Source organism: Gobio gobio, assembly GCF_949357685.1.
Source record: "Gobio gobio genome assembly, chromosome: 13".
Taxonomy (NCBI): Eukaryota; Metazoa; Chordata; class Actinopteri; order Cypriniformes; family Gobionidae; genus Gobio; species Gobio gobio.
In genome coordinates, this window is record NC_137106.1 from 19517104 (window position 1) to 19531430 (window position 14327).

A 14327-nucleotide genomic window follows, 5' to 3' on the forward strand; every position below is an offset into this window, starting at 1 on the left:
TATATATATATATATATATATATATATATATATATATATATATATATATATATATATATATATATATATATATATATATATATATATATATATATAAAAACTGTAATAACCCTGACACAGATGTGTATGGTTGTAATATCAAATATTGTGGTGGCAACATTTGACAGTCAGAAATGGCTATATTGATTGGCCATTAATCTAGATATTTGGGAGGATAATTATTTCCCAGATCTCAAACAACAGATGCTCTAACATCGATTCAGTGCAATCCAAGGGGAATTTTGAAATTAAATGCTGCTGAATTGCATAGCTGCTGAAAAAAGTAACAAGAAAAAATGATTTTAGTTTAGTTTTTATGACCAAAAAAATAAATGGCCACAAAATAATTTTAGTTTTTGATATAAGGCATGTAAACCATAAGCGAACCCACCTACATTGAACACGAAAATGCCACTAAATAACACTAGACTGTTGAGAAATGCAAGTGTTAAACATTTTCAGTGACACCAGATAACACATAAACTTTGACAGTCAAAAAAATTCAATAAGCTGAAGCTAAAACTAACAATTACTAATAAACTAAGCTGAAAAGATGCATTGAAAATAAAATAGAAATATTCATAACTGTAATAGTTGAATACTTTAATATTTCCACTCTCAGTGCCACTCAAACCTTTAATAGCAAGCAGCATTAATATAAAACATAGATTCTGTGCAATTCAAATGGAAATTCAAAGATAAATGCTATTGAATTCCCGCGACCCTGTAAGGATAAAGTGGTTTAGATAGATGGATGCTATTGAATTGTGTGGCGAGACATTTATCTATGCATTTTTACTGGGATCTGATTATGGTTATTGAGTTGCATACTTGTGGCTTGATTTAAAAAATGCCATTGGGGCAAAGCGTGTAGCCTACAGTATGAAAATTGTGTGTTGGTAGGCCTACTCCAAGACGTGTGATGATGACAGCCACCGGTTCCATCTAAACCTCTTTCCCCCTTTATGTTCCCCAGCTCAGACAAATCAATTGCGAAATGAATTCTGACCAACCTAAAGCTCACTTTTTTTTTTTTTTTTTGCAGTCAGAGCGATGTCCGGCGATGGATGTTTGTCTCGCTGGCTGTAATTCGCCTGAAATCCAATTACAAAGAAACCGACGCTAAGCCGAAACACGCTAAGATGAAAAATGAATCCGGAGAGCGTTTTGCTCGCTAGAGCTGTTTGCCGTGGCAGGCCGATACTCAAGCACAAACTCGGTTAGGTCATACTCGCTGGAAACGCACATTACGCTGACATTAGCATAAATGGGTTATCGATTTTCATTGAGGTTAACCTTCAGTTCTGTCCTGTGGAATGATATGGACCAAAAGAGCTAGTGAAGGTGTGTGCACGTGACAGTAATGAAGATGTGACCTTTCAGGTTGATCCCTCCTGCTCCCCAACGACGCTTCAACACGCCGCTCACCTACACGTGCGCTCCTGTGTCATCCGCTCCATTTCCAGACATGTAGTGTCCTTTCACGAGCTGTCAGCGAACACATCTCTAAGCTCGAGTCTACTCAAATTCTTGACAGAAATTTTTGAAAGCCTGTCTTAAAAGCATAAGCCGGTGTCCTTCCCATCACGGGGCGATGGGAGAGGGGGGAAAAAGCGAGGGATGGGTTGGGGAGGGGGACATGCAGTAGAGACTGACCAACAAGAAGAGGAGATGAGTAAATAACAGTCACTCCAGGGGCCTGGTCTAGGGTGCCTCCTCATCTGGCCCCCAGTCAATTTAATTTAAATGTAAATTTCAGGGATGCGTGGCGTTAAAAGGCTTATATTAGCAAAAAGGGAAAAGTTAATGAATATATTTCAATCTCTGTAACCACACAGCCATCCTCATTTACCTCCTGGAATATATGAGCAGTGCTGCTAGAAATTGGGACTGTGGTAATATACGTGTTCTCCAACAACCCACTTAAACCAGCCTTCACAATCCCTTATCCAGTCCATCATGTCTGGTTATGCTGAGGGCGCGTTTGAGTTTGACTCTATGTGAACATCACATTAAAGTGATCATGATACTATGCTGCATTTTTAGAATGAAAGCTGTCAAGAAATGTCCAGGTCAAAGCAACAAAATCAAAAGAAATTATCTACATTTTTTTAAATACATTATTTTCAGAATCAAAATCAAAATCCCCCCTTCAGTTTTCACTACTTTATAGTATGGCCTTTCTCATTATTTATTATATTATTATATATTATATTGTGATGATTGTCATTATTGTAATAGTAATTTTTTTTTACTAAATTGTGCAAATACAGGTTTTTTTTATTTATTTAAATTGTGTTTTAATTAATGAAGAAAAGTAATTCTTATTATTATTTAAATCTATACTGTATAAATGTATAATATAAATATATTATTCCATCTATTCACATTGAGGACAATTGAGGGACTCAAACACAACTATTAAAAAAGTTTCAGACATTCACTGACGCTCCAGAAGGAAACATGATGCATTAAGGGGGGTGAAAACTTTTTGAATTTCAAAAGGTGAATTGTACTTAATTTGTTTTCCGGGAAACATGTAAGTATCTTCTGTTGCTTCCGAAGGGCAGTACTAAATAAAAAAAATAAAAAAATGTTTGAGTCCCTCAATTGTCCTCAGTGTGTGGATTGCAAATCATACAGTCACTGCTGGAAAGGGTTCAAATATACAAAAGAATTAGCAGGACCTGGAGGATTTTTCTGAAGAACGTTGGGCAGTTTAACTGCTCAGGACAAACAAGGGACTCAAGAACAACCATCACAAAACAAAATAAACAGCCGTGGATCATCCAGGGAACGACACTCAGTATTGAAAATCAATGGTTCATAAACTTTTTGAACAGTGTCATTTTAATAAATTCAGCTATTTCTTTGTATTGTGGACTATGTGTTAAAAAAAATGATGTAGCCTAAAATATTTTATTCAGGACAGCACTAAATTTGTTAAAATTATTCACATTTTCACAGATTCTGCAAGCGGTTCACATACATTTTCTTGCAGCTGTGTATATAAATATATATATTACAGTAATGCAACTTATACTGTATTTTGCATTACTGTATACTGTAAAATGAGCACAATGTCTGAAAATATGTCACAATGCAATGAATGGTCCCACACTTATAAGAATATATTCTACTTATAAAAATATTTAATTAAACAATTTCTCAGATTTATAGGATATAATGTAACCTGGAATGTAAGCCTCTTCATGAGATTCACCCAACTCTATCTAAGCTTTTATTATCGTTTGGGATGCTGTCTCCGCCAGGGTTTTTAATTAGCTGAACCAGCCAAATGTCAATGCTTGTCCTCCATCTATACTGTAGGTTTGGTTGATGCTGGTGCACCAGTTACACCAGCACTAACCAGCCTGAACCAGCAAGGAAATTCATGCAAAAGAGAGAGGGGGATGCTGAAAAGACATTGGTGAGGAAGACAGCGAGATTGAGAGGAGGGGGGAGGTGAGAGAATGGACGAGTGGAGCGGTCTTGGGTTCACAGGCTAGTGCCTACTTGGAATTCAGGTTGGTTAAAATTCTGCCTGCATACAGTATGTGTGAATTGGAGAGCCGTCTCATCTAAGAATGCTAAGGCTTTCCTCACAGAGTGCCAACAGCTGGAAATGTTCATGTCAGCTCTAGTGAGAGGACTTCCTGTGTTATGGCAATACACACACATTCGGTAAAGCAGAGGAGGGTCATGCATGAAGACACTGAAAGATACTGAAAGTGATGTCAGGGCCAAAAAAAACCAAACATCTTTACATCTTTTGAGTGTTTCCTCAACATTTGCCACTTGTTTTATATCCCAGGGGTTTCTATTGATTTTATTTTATAATAAATTAGCAGGTTTCATTTCTCTTTTTTTTTCAGGGTCACGTTAAAACATTCTTGGAAACTTTTTATCGAAATTTCATCATTCACTTTTGCTACTTTTGAAATGCCTTATGTATAAATATTTTTTTGTGTTGTTTTATGTATTGCTTTACCCAAACTTTCAATCGTAAACCAAAGAAAGAAAGAAAATTATTATATGTTTGAAACTATAGTTGAACAGAGAGGGAAATAAACAAAAATAATTTCAATATTTATTGTGTGGAACAGTGGAAATGATTGTCAGGCATTCTTTTATATTTTTTGTTTATAATGAATTGATTGAGGAATACTTTTTAAAAAATGAATGAGGAGGGGGTACCCAGACAGCAACATAATGTCGGCCCAGAAGATCAGGCCACATCTGGTACATGTGGATTCCACGCGTACCAGATGTGGGCCGGATCTGGGCCGACACTATGTTGCTGTATGGGTAGTGAATGATGTCCCTGGGTCACTAAAGACCCGAGGTATGCAAGGGTTAAGTGCAATTTCCAACCAGCTGTAACCTTTTTTCACATTTCAAACAGTGTGAAAGTGTGATTTAATTGTGTGTCTTTGGAAAAAAGAAATGACTAAAAATGCTAACTGTGAAATTGCCACTATGAAGACAAAAAGTATTCCAAAAATGTTCAAACTGTAATTTACATCACTGTCATTTTCACCAAAGAATGCTATTGAACACTATTTGTTTGGGAGTGTGCAATGTAGTCAATGGTGTTTGCATTAAATGTATATATATTTTTGAGATGTGAGGATAGATTGTGATATCTATGCTGCGTTTTTTTGTGCTCTGCCAGCAGAAAACAGCGGCTCATTTTGTTGGCTTGAGCTTGTTGCCTAATAAGAATGCTTAAATAATGACCTGCAGAGAGCCGTTGTCCTCCTAGGGGGCCTGTGCTGACGTGCTGACTTTTCACTCAACTCCAGTAAAGTCTGACATCCTGTATGGGGTTACATGGTGAGCGCTGATCTAGATTTAGCTGTGCTTGCCTGAAAGTCACCCTATGATCCTTGCAACAGCAGAAAATGGTTTGTTCTAATAACACCATTGCAAACTTTCATGTCTATTAATGGACAAGACTCAAGCTCCCCCCACACACAATGCTCTTGTGCACATGTTAATAAAGCTGGAGTGCTTCTGCTTGAGCTGTGCACCTTAGTGCCAGATCTAAGCTTGTGATTCTGTGATGCAATAAAGTGTGTAATTAATTTCTGATACAGGTAGCAACTCCTTTGGATCCATCCCGCACTGACACTCCAATAATATCATCACTAAACCCTTCACATCAACCCTTCCAATAAATATTCCAGGCTTACGTTAAGCACAATCGACAGCATTTGTGAACTAATATATACTAACACAAAAACTAATTTAGAATCATTCCTTCTTTTCTTTAAAAAAAGAAAAGCAAATAGGCACTTACAATGAAAGAGAATGGGGTAATTTTTTTTGAAGGATTTAAAAGCAGAAATGTGATATCATAATATTATAAAAGCACCTTTATTCATTCTTTTTTAAAGGCACAATATCTAAGATTTTTGGATTAAAATGTCCAAAAACCACTAGAACAATGTTATATATTTTGTTGACTTACATTATACCAAATATTTCCAAGAATGTTTAAATCCAGAGAAATAGAGTGGTGCGGGTATGACGTCACTTTGTAGGACAACCAGCAGTTTGCATCACGCTGGTTCAACAGGATTTTCCTTTTGGATTATCGCAAAAAAAACAAGCTCTGTGGTCAACTAAAGTTAACGATACTTGCACGTTTTGTCCATCAAGATAATTATCACACAACTTAATTTTGAAGCCTAAATGCAGTCGCTAGAAGTAAAAAGCTAAACGGACTACACTGCAGTCCCACAAATTCAACGTTACCATCACTAAGCTTCCAGCAACTCTCTGGAAACATTTTCCCAGATAGTTTGAGTTAGACTAGTTAATAAGAGCACAATTATGAGCATAACGAGGCTGTAAAAGCGGACTGAGTTTACCTGTTCTGCGTGACAACGTTTAATCTCCCCGACAGCCTCTGTAGTCCCATTGGGCCACTTGTTAGCAACTGCCTTTTTCAAGACACATAACAGCTTCAACAAATCACGAGTGGGGTAATACTGATGTATTTTATGTCGTAGAATTAAACGTGAAACCTTATTTCTGCCATTTAACCAAAACCCCATTCAAAAATCCCATTGACTTCGAGACAAGGGGGACTGTAAGTGCTTAAATGCTAACTTGCTTAGGGTGACCAAACGTCCTGTTTACCCAGGACATGTCCTGTTTTCAAGTCCTGTCCTGGCCTTAATATAACAACTTTCTATCCATACAGAGGGGGCATACTTTAAATGTATTGAAATTAATAAGGAATCTTTGAGTAAACTTCGAGTATCATTTGAGTATCTCATTGCCAGGCCGAGTGTCCTGGTTTTCGGTAATCAAAATATGCTCACCCTAAACTCGCTTCCATGTTTTGGCCTACAAAGTGATGTCATTCCTTCACCACTCTATAACGAGGACACTGACATCATACCCGCATTACCCTCGATTTCTTCTATTTTTTTCCAGATTATGTAGAAACCATGAAAACACCAAAGACGCTTTAATATATTATGTGTTTTATAAGACAGGTGAGCAACTGTTTGGATTCATTCATCGACAGAAAACGAATAATTGTTATATAGCTCAACACAGTTAGTCTTGTTGATTAAATCTTGTTTTCTTGATTTACTGTGAGTACCATGTTTTACCATAACTAATGTCTATCTATCTTACTGCAGTGTGCAACAAGTGTCTCATAGTAGCCTGATGCCATCAACATCCTGATGCAGATATAACACTCATCACATGCTCAGTTCTTGCATAACATTTTCAGCATTTCTCACACACTAATTCACTGATGAAATTAGCCAAAATATGTAATAACCAAATACTCAAGGGGAAAGAAAGTATGTGTATCAATGGCAAGTTTATCATAACCAAATACTCAAGGGGAAAGGATGTGTATTAATGGCAAGTTTATCATTTCCATGAAAAGCTACTAAGCTTTCTGTGGAGTTCCATCGTGCCCCTAACTTTTTTCTTTGATAATTTGCGGTAACACTGACTTTGTCTATAACATAAGCCTATTAATATTCCCAAATTAATTGGAGGCCTAAACAGGAGAGACATAGATTCAAATTGTCGTTTGTACCCTGTGCATGTTTGTATTTTAATGTGGTAAAAAATTGCCCTTAAGGGGGATAATAAAAGGTTATAACTAAACTAAACTAAACTAAACTAAATATGTGAGCTATTACTGAAACTTTCAAATGCCAAAGGCCATAGAACAATGGAGTTGTAAATCTCTGCAACTGACATATCGTTGGGATAGATCTACTCCTTATCTTGCCCCTTCAAGCTCAAACCAATAAAATGTATGAAATGACACAAATGCGCCTTTTCCACATACTGTGAATGTGAACCCATACAAAAAGCATCCAAAGAATCCAAACTAATAAATCACTGTATTCAAATCATACATTATACATTACAAATATTTTTTACAGAACTATGAAGCACATATTTGAAACATGTCAAGCTATTACTTTTTGCCAAATAGGCTGTATTATATTAAATAAAGTAGCCTACAAACATTTTCAGGACAACAATAATTAACATTTCCATTAAGTTTCCATATAAATAAATAAATAAATACATACACGTATGCCCGTAATATTCTCTTCCCTGATGACGTGTTTACTGGCGAGAGGGCGGGACAACCTGTAACTCACGAGATTATTTATCCAACAATCTAATCAGTTTCCTGAAGGATAAAATCAAATCCCGCCATACATTTTTTGTTTAAGAAGCCAATTCTTCATTTCACCCGGATATGTCTCAATAGGGAAAAAAAGACTATCACATTATCTCCTGTTTCTTGCCAACTTTAAAATGATTACGTTATACAAAATGTACAATATTGATCACTCTAGAAATATTCATGGAGGAGGAAAACACTAGTTGTATGGCATCGAAACCCTGTAATTTCTCTTACACCCAGGAAAAAAAAGAGAAATTTGAGAGTAAACTATATTATTTTCCACCACCAGAAACCTTGCCAAATCTACAGTGTTGTGCTCAGAGTTCGGCTGTTCTCGCCTGACTCCTCCCCCCGAGTTCGATCCGCTCGTCTCTCGGCTCTGCTCAGGCTTGTCAGTGCGGGCGAGAGCGCTGCTAAACATGGCGTCGGACGGGATGATTTTAACCAACCACGACCACCAAATCCGAGTTGGAATATTGACAGGTAAATACGAAATGACACTAGCTCCTTTTACGCCTCGCCGCTCGTGCTGGTCTGTCCGTTCATGCTGTTGTCCGCTGTTGATTGTCGTGCCGGTGGTGATCCCTATCTGAGCGAGTTCTGCCCATCTATCGCTCGCGTTCCTCGACTCATTTGCAAAAAGCTTTGCGATTATTTATCTATATATTTTCGTATTCATTTACACATATATGCAATAGTGTATCCGGCTCTGTGAGATCTGCCTTTGGTCTGTCATGCAGCACAGCTCAGTGTCAAGACAACAGTTTGTGTGATGAATTATTCATAGCTTGTACGCAAGACATCCAAATAACATAAAGCAGATAGCTGGAAAACCCTCTTATATCTGTGAATGAACCTTCCGATCGATGCCATATGTCTGTTTAATGTCATATTAACATGTGCGGCTGCTGAATAGAGCTGTTATGTAGATAAGAGTTGGTATTTGGAGTTGGTCACGCAGTGTGTTTTTTTTCCCCCTCATGGATTTCTGCACAGCAGCATCTCAGCTTCGGGTTTGCTTCGAGTCTTTATTTGTACACATGCACGGTGTTATCTAAATCGGCATCTTGTGCAATAGACAGATCCAATGAGAAATGCACCTGAAACACGACTTTAATTATTAACGATAATGGCTTTTACTATGCACGCGATTAAGTAGTATTCTCGTGTATGCATGTGAATCCTTTGCATTGATCGCCACCGCAATTTTGGCTAAAATCAGGGGAACGAAGCAGCCGCCTTCCCGTTAAATATCTCTGCCGTTGCTTTCCCTCGGGAGCAGAAGGGAATAAGCGATGAATAGCGATTGCCGATTCGTCTTTTGATTCAGAGATCTTTATAATGAATTTGTTAGCGAGTCAAGAACTCTTTCGTTGAGTCGAATTGATTGGTTCTTTTAGATACTCACTGATTCGAGAACAGTTTCCGTCCCACTCGTAAATAACATGTTTTTTTGAGTTCCGTAAATACGTTTACAACTTGATTATATGAACATTTTTGTTGACCTGCATAATAGGGGCGTAACGATATTCAACCCGAACCGAAAAACCGTGATACACCGCGATACTCTCATGTTGTACCAAACGCACCCCGCCCCCTGCTGCCCCGGCCCAGCTCTCACTTCACCTTATGCCACAAAATTATTTTTTTCTTCCTTGACATTTGAGTAAATAGTAATAAGTACGCTTTTAACAACTAATAAGAGCTGTATTTTACTAAATATTATTATAATAGTATTATTTACTAAATATACACTAACTTTTGTCTTGCATGTCATGTGACTTGGGTGATGCTCAAGCTGCATGGTGGAAGGACAAAGAGAGCCAGTTTCTCTATTTAGCCAGGTTGGCTAAACGCTACATTGGAGTCCCAGCAACTTCATCATTTTCGTAGCTTGTTTGTGAAATAAAAAATCTCTCTCACCTCAGAAAACCGCTTTCCTGTCAGCCGTTATACTGTGCTCGTAGCGCGTACACTCTTCAATTACACGTGCAAATGTGGCGGCGCGCGCTGTATATCACCTCATATATAAAGCGCAAGAGAAACTACGAGCATGCAACGTTACGTTGTCAATTCTTAAGTCATGAAATAAAATAAAAGTAAAGTACAAATAAATCACGTAACTTGTACGACGTGTGTTAGCTGCGAAGGCATGCAGGTATGATGTTCATTTTGTTCATCAGGAGCAGTTTTCATGTTTCATTAACAGTCCATGATGTATTGTGTATTCACCATGGTAACTTTTGTCTATAACTCCATAGTGCCACTTTATTTTCACTGTTATTATGTTTATTTTTAATTTAGTGTGGCGGCTACATTATTGTATTAACAAAAACTGCTATTTAATAGCTTTAATGTATAGGCCTATTTATTCATCAGTATTAGTCATATTTATTCAATTTATGTGTTTGTTAAGTAGACTAAAGTGGGACATTACTGTGTGTGTGTGTGTGTGTGTGTGTGTGTGTCATCAATTTTTATGAAATAAATGTGCTTGTTTTTTTTGGTACATTATGGTAAATTGTAAATTGAGTAGATTATTTCTGACTAGTCTACAGTGGAGGCATTTATTTCATTTTAGTCTACTCCAGTATGCTAACGGCGCTAAAGAAAATGTGAAGCCAATGTATAAAGTTAATAAAGATAAAGTTAATAAGTAAAATTATTGTTGTTGTTATTATTAACTTAAAAGTGAATCTAGTGTTATTATTGCTGGTACCCTGCCATGAACCCTGACCCACAGCAAACAGAACCGAACCGAACCGAACCGTGGCTCCAAAATCGTGATATGAACCGAACCGCGTTATCTATTGTCAATAGTGTTGTGATCGCTTTTAAACCAAGCAGCTTTCCATTAGTCAACCCTGCAAATTTGTGTGACCAAATTGAACCCATTGTGAAATCTGTGTTGTTAAATCTCGCCTTCATGTGAAATTCCAGAAATTGCATGGATTCCAGATAAAAATATTGGATTTAGCCCTGAAAATTTGGGAAACACCGATAAATGTTGTGAGTTTTTCCATTATTAATAACGCAAACTTAATGACAGTTGTATCAAACTACCATTATGTGGCTTGCATGGTTTTATTGGAACATTTTAGAGGGTGTAATTTACCACACAGGGATGTCACGGATCACATGATGATGCAAAAGAATCGCTGAATCGCCTTTTTAACTGGTTCTTTGTAACAAACTGCTTAAAGGAACCAGTTCGTGAAAATGAATTGGACTTGGATCACACACTGACTGAATGCAAATGTCAGTGACTTTGCAGTGTGTCACATATTCATGACATTATTCTCGGCGTGCTTCCTGCAAGCCTATTCCGCGAGCACGAGTCTCCGGAATGCTTGTTGCGAGGGGGAATGGCATGAAACAGAGTGGGAATCTCCCTCCCCCCACCACACACATACGCACCCCTGTATAAGCATGACTGCTGGCCGAGGGTGCTGTCCACAGTTTTTTGGTTCTGAAATGCTGTCAGCCTCATATTTGTACTCGTTTCGCAGTGTTTTCCTCAGCTATGTGGAGCCGTTACAGGAATATTTTTGAAAAGGTGAGAGGGATTTTCCAGAGGACATTTATAAGCACCCCCCCTCCATTCCCTTTTCTCTTATACTAACCTCAGCTGATCTAGTCCATCATTAGTCGCAGTCACGCCAAACCCTTCTAGGAGATTGGTTAGCATGTCTGCACTGTGTAGGGGCATTTCGTGGAAGCGCACGCTTATTGATGAGGAGCTCTGTGTGTGTGTGTGTGTGTGTGTGAGTAAAGGAGGCAGGGAGGGAGCAAGAGCGAGTATGGATGCCTTAGAGTGAGACGAAAATGGGACCAAGCACACAGAAATACGAAACGTGCATACTTAATAGTGAGCGAGCGACACATCGCCGTTTCTAGACAGTTGTGCATTGACAGGCAAAAACCCTTTGACCCCTTGTTTATATTATGCATTAAAATTGCATACATTTAAAAAAAAAAAAAAAAAACAATTACAAATTTAGAAACCATTGATTCTGTGCTATTCAAAGTTGGTTAATTTTTGGGGTAGCAGTCGAGACATGCTCTGCAGTTGTTTCCAGTGGTTTCCAGGCAAACATTGTCATTGTTCTGAATGCTGTCTGGCATTACAAATGTTTTACATGTAGCATTCATAGCCTGGAACGTTTTAGGGGGAAATAATGAATGAATATAAAGGACAAATACAGGATTCTCTCAAGGCTCAAGGTTTTGGTTGGAAGACATTTTTGGAAGGGTGTTGCTTTTGGTTTTCCATAGAACAGTAAAACATTTGCGTATCCTACAAACCGCCTCCTGAAGCGGATCGTGATATTAGACCAAATTTGATGTGTTGTAAATGCCATATATTTACTGCATTCATCAGGTTTGCTCAACCAAGCAGTTTTCATTCTGATTGTTTGAGCTGTAGTTGTGCTCACTATGGAGGGTCAGACACATCTGTCGGTAAGTCGTTGGTTCCCCTTTGATATCTGATACATGAAATAACACCTAGAGAAAAGCGCAAGCTTTTAGATAGTTTCCTCTCCAGCAGCTCTCATCTTTCCATTCAAAGGTGCCAGCATCAGAGTTACATTCATGTCTGTGGATGCTGTCAGGGCTTGTCTCTGAGGTGTTCAGAGCGATCCTCCCGTGTGGGCAGGGCTCCTCCTTCTGAACAGCTGTCGTGCTTCAACGAATAAACTGAAGTCAGGTACATGCCCGTCATTGATGGGCTTTATTTCCTCAAACACAGGAAATGATTGAGTTCTGGACATTTTTAGTGTCCAAATGGGTTTACTTTGTATGGATCCCTCTTCAAGATATACGGGAAAAAATGTATATTGTGGCCACAAGTTAAGAATTCTTAAAATTACTATAATAATACCCAATGCGTTACATCAATATAACCATAAGGTGGCGCTCTTTAAACCAAAACTTTAGCTTAGTGGTTAAATATATGGCCAAGTTTGCCAAAGTTATAGAGCCCCACACATGACATGCAAGGAATACATACCAAGAAGATATCATGACCAATAATTTAGAATTCGCTACCACAACTTATTAATTAATTCTCTCTTATTAATTTAGTTAAATCGTGGCCACGATTTGTCTAATGCTGCGTTCACACCAAACACGAACAGAGCGTCAAAATCGCGTCTACTGCATCTAGTTGGACGCTTGAACATTTTGTATCCATTCGTATAAATCGAGTGTTTGAAGCGAAATAGACATGCGTTCAAGTCGCTCCAGGAGAAATATGTCATAAAACACCACTCTGCCTCTTTTCATTTTCATTAAAAATATATATTAAACATTAATAGCCACACAAATGTGGTCCAGGCAACTCCTACATTATCTTGCATGTATATTTAAATATCCTAAAAAAATTAAGTTATTAAACTTCTTTGCCCTCAGTCAAAACGATTTGGTAGACAACAAATTATAGATTCATGACACCAAAGGTCGCCCGTTAGATCTCATTTTGAACCACTACAGAGACATCCGAGCCAGCGGCAAACGTCAGAAGGACTGGCTGAGGAAAGGCTTTTCTCGCTGGGGTTAACGAGCGCTGAGCGCCGCTGATAGACTGGATCTCACAACTCCAAAAACGCAATATTATTTTTTTAAATAGCCGCTCTCTTTATAAATAAACCATAGATTCGATCTTTAAACAACTACATTCTCACCTGAAAAAGTCTTAAAACTACATTTTGTGACACAATAGTAGTATTTTTAAAGGTCCCGTTCTTCGTGTTTTTTTGAAGCTTTGGAATCGCGAAGAAGGGGACCTTTAAATGATGCAGGGTTTCTCATCACGTCACTTTACCATGTGACAGCAGCGAGCAGGCTCCTGATTGGTTAACACGGCGCAAATTGATGCGAAAGTTCAAATTTTTTAACTCGGGTGTCAGACGTAAATTCGCTTCAAACGCGTGAATGGACAAAAAGCACAAGCCGCTCAATGCGCGTCAAATTTGCGACAAATGAGGCGAAATCGCATCCATCGCGCTGCACAAAATGCGTGTATCGCTTCGCAGGACCTCCAGACGCGTGTCAACGCACCTTTCCATTGACTTAACATTGAAATCACTCGCTCCTGACTAGGGCTGCAACGACGCGTCGACGTCGTCGATGACGTCGACTACGAAAATACGTCGACGTGCGTGAAATGCGTCGACGCGTCGGCGGCACATTATTTACGTTCTAGAATGGAACAGAAGATCTAGAATAATGGCAGCTTCTGCTCCCGGGCATAGTGAAAATGATCATTTATCATATAAAGCCAGACCGCGACATTCAAAAGTGAAACTGTGCTTTGTTCGCTCTGTAATGCCGGTTTCACATTGCGCGCGGTGGCAGAGCAGGTGCTGTGCGCGTGGAGAGCGGGAGCTTTCACACTGCCAGTCAGTGTTGCCAAGTCCCGGTTTTTTCCGCGGAATTGGGCTACTTCTACACTGTTGCCGCGGGCTGTGTCTCATGTCCGCGGGTTGAAGCGATCCCAATGATGTGATATTTAGCCCCGGGAATGAGAATTTTAGCCGGCAGCCCTGCAAAAAAACACACATATTTAACCCCCCGAACGCGATGTTTATCAGAGAACCTCCCCGAA

At 38.7% G+C, this 14327-nt stretch overlaps 1 protein-coding gene across 11 annotated transcripts in view; it reads left to right on the top strand.

Annotated features, from left to right (window-relative positions):
* Positions 1-8118: 8118 nt before the first annotated feature.
* Positions 8119-14327, top strand: part of gphna (gephyrin a) — a 148269-nt gene continuing 142060 nt past the window's right edge. For 9 of the 11 annotated variants that reach the window (XM_079833159.1, XM_079833153.1, XM_079833156.1 and 6 more), the window contains exon 1: positions 8121-8203. In XM_079833159.1, coding sequence (XP_079689285.1) covers positions 8140-8203 — 64 coding nt within the window. In that variant the 5' untranslated portion in view covers positions 8121-8139. Of the gene's footprint in view, positions 8204-14327 lie in introns of all 11 variants that reach the window. The other 2 variants (XM_079833154.1, XM_079833162.1) reach the window with 1 other exon arrangement.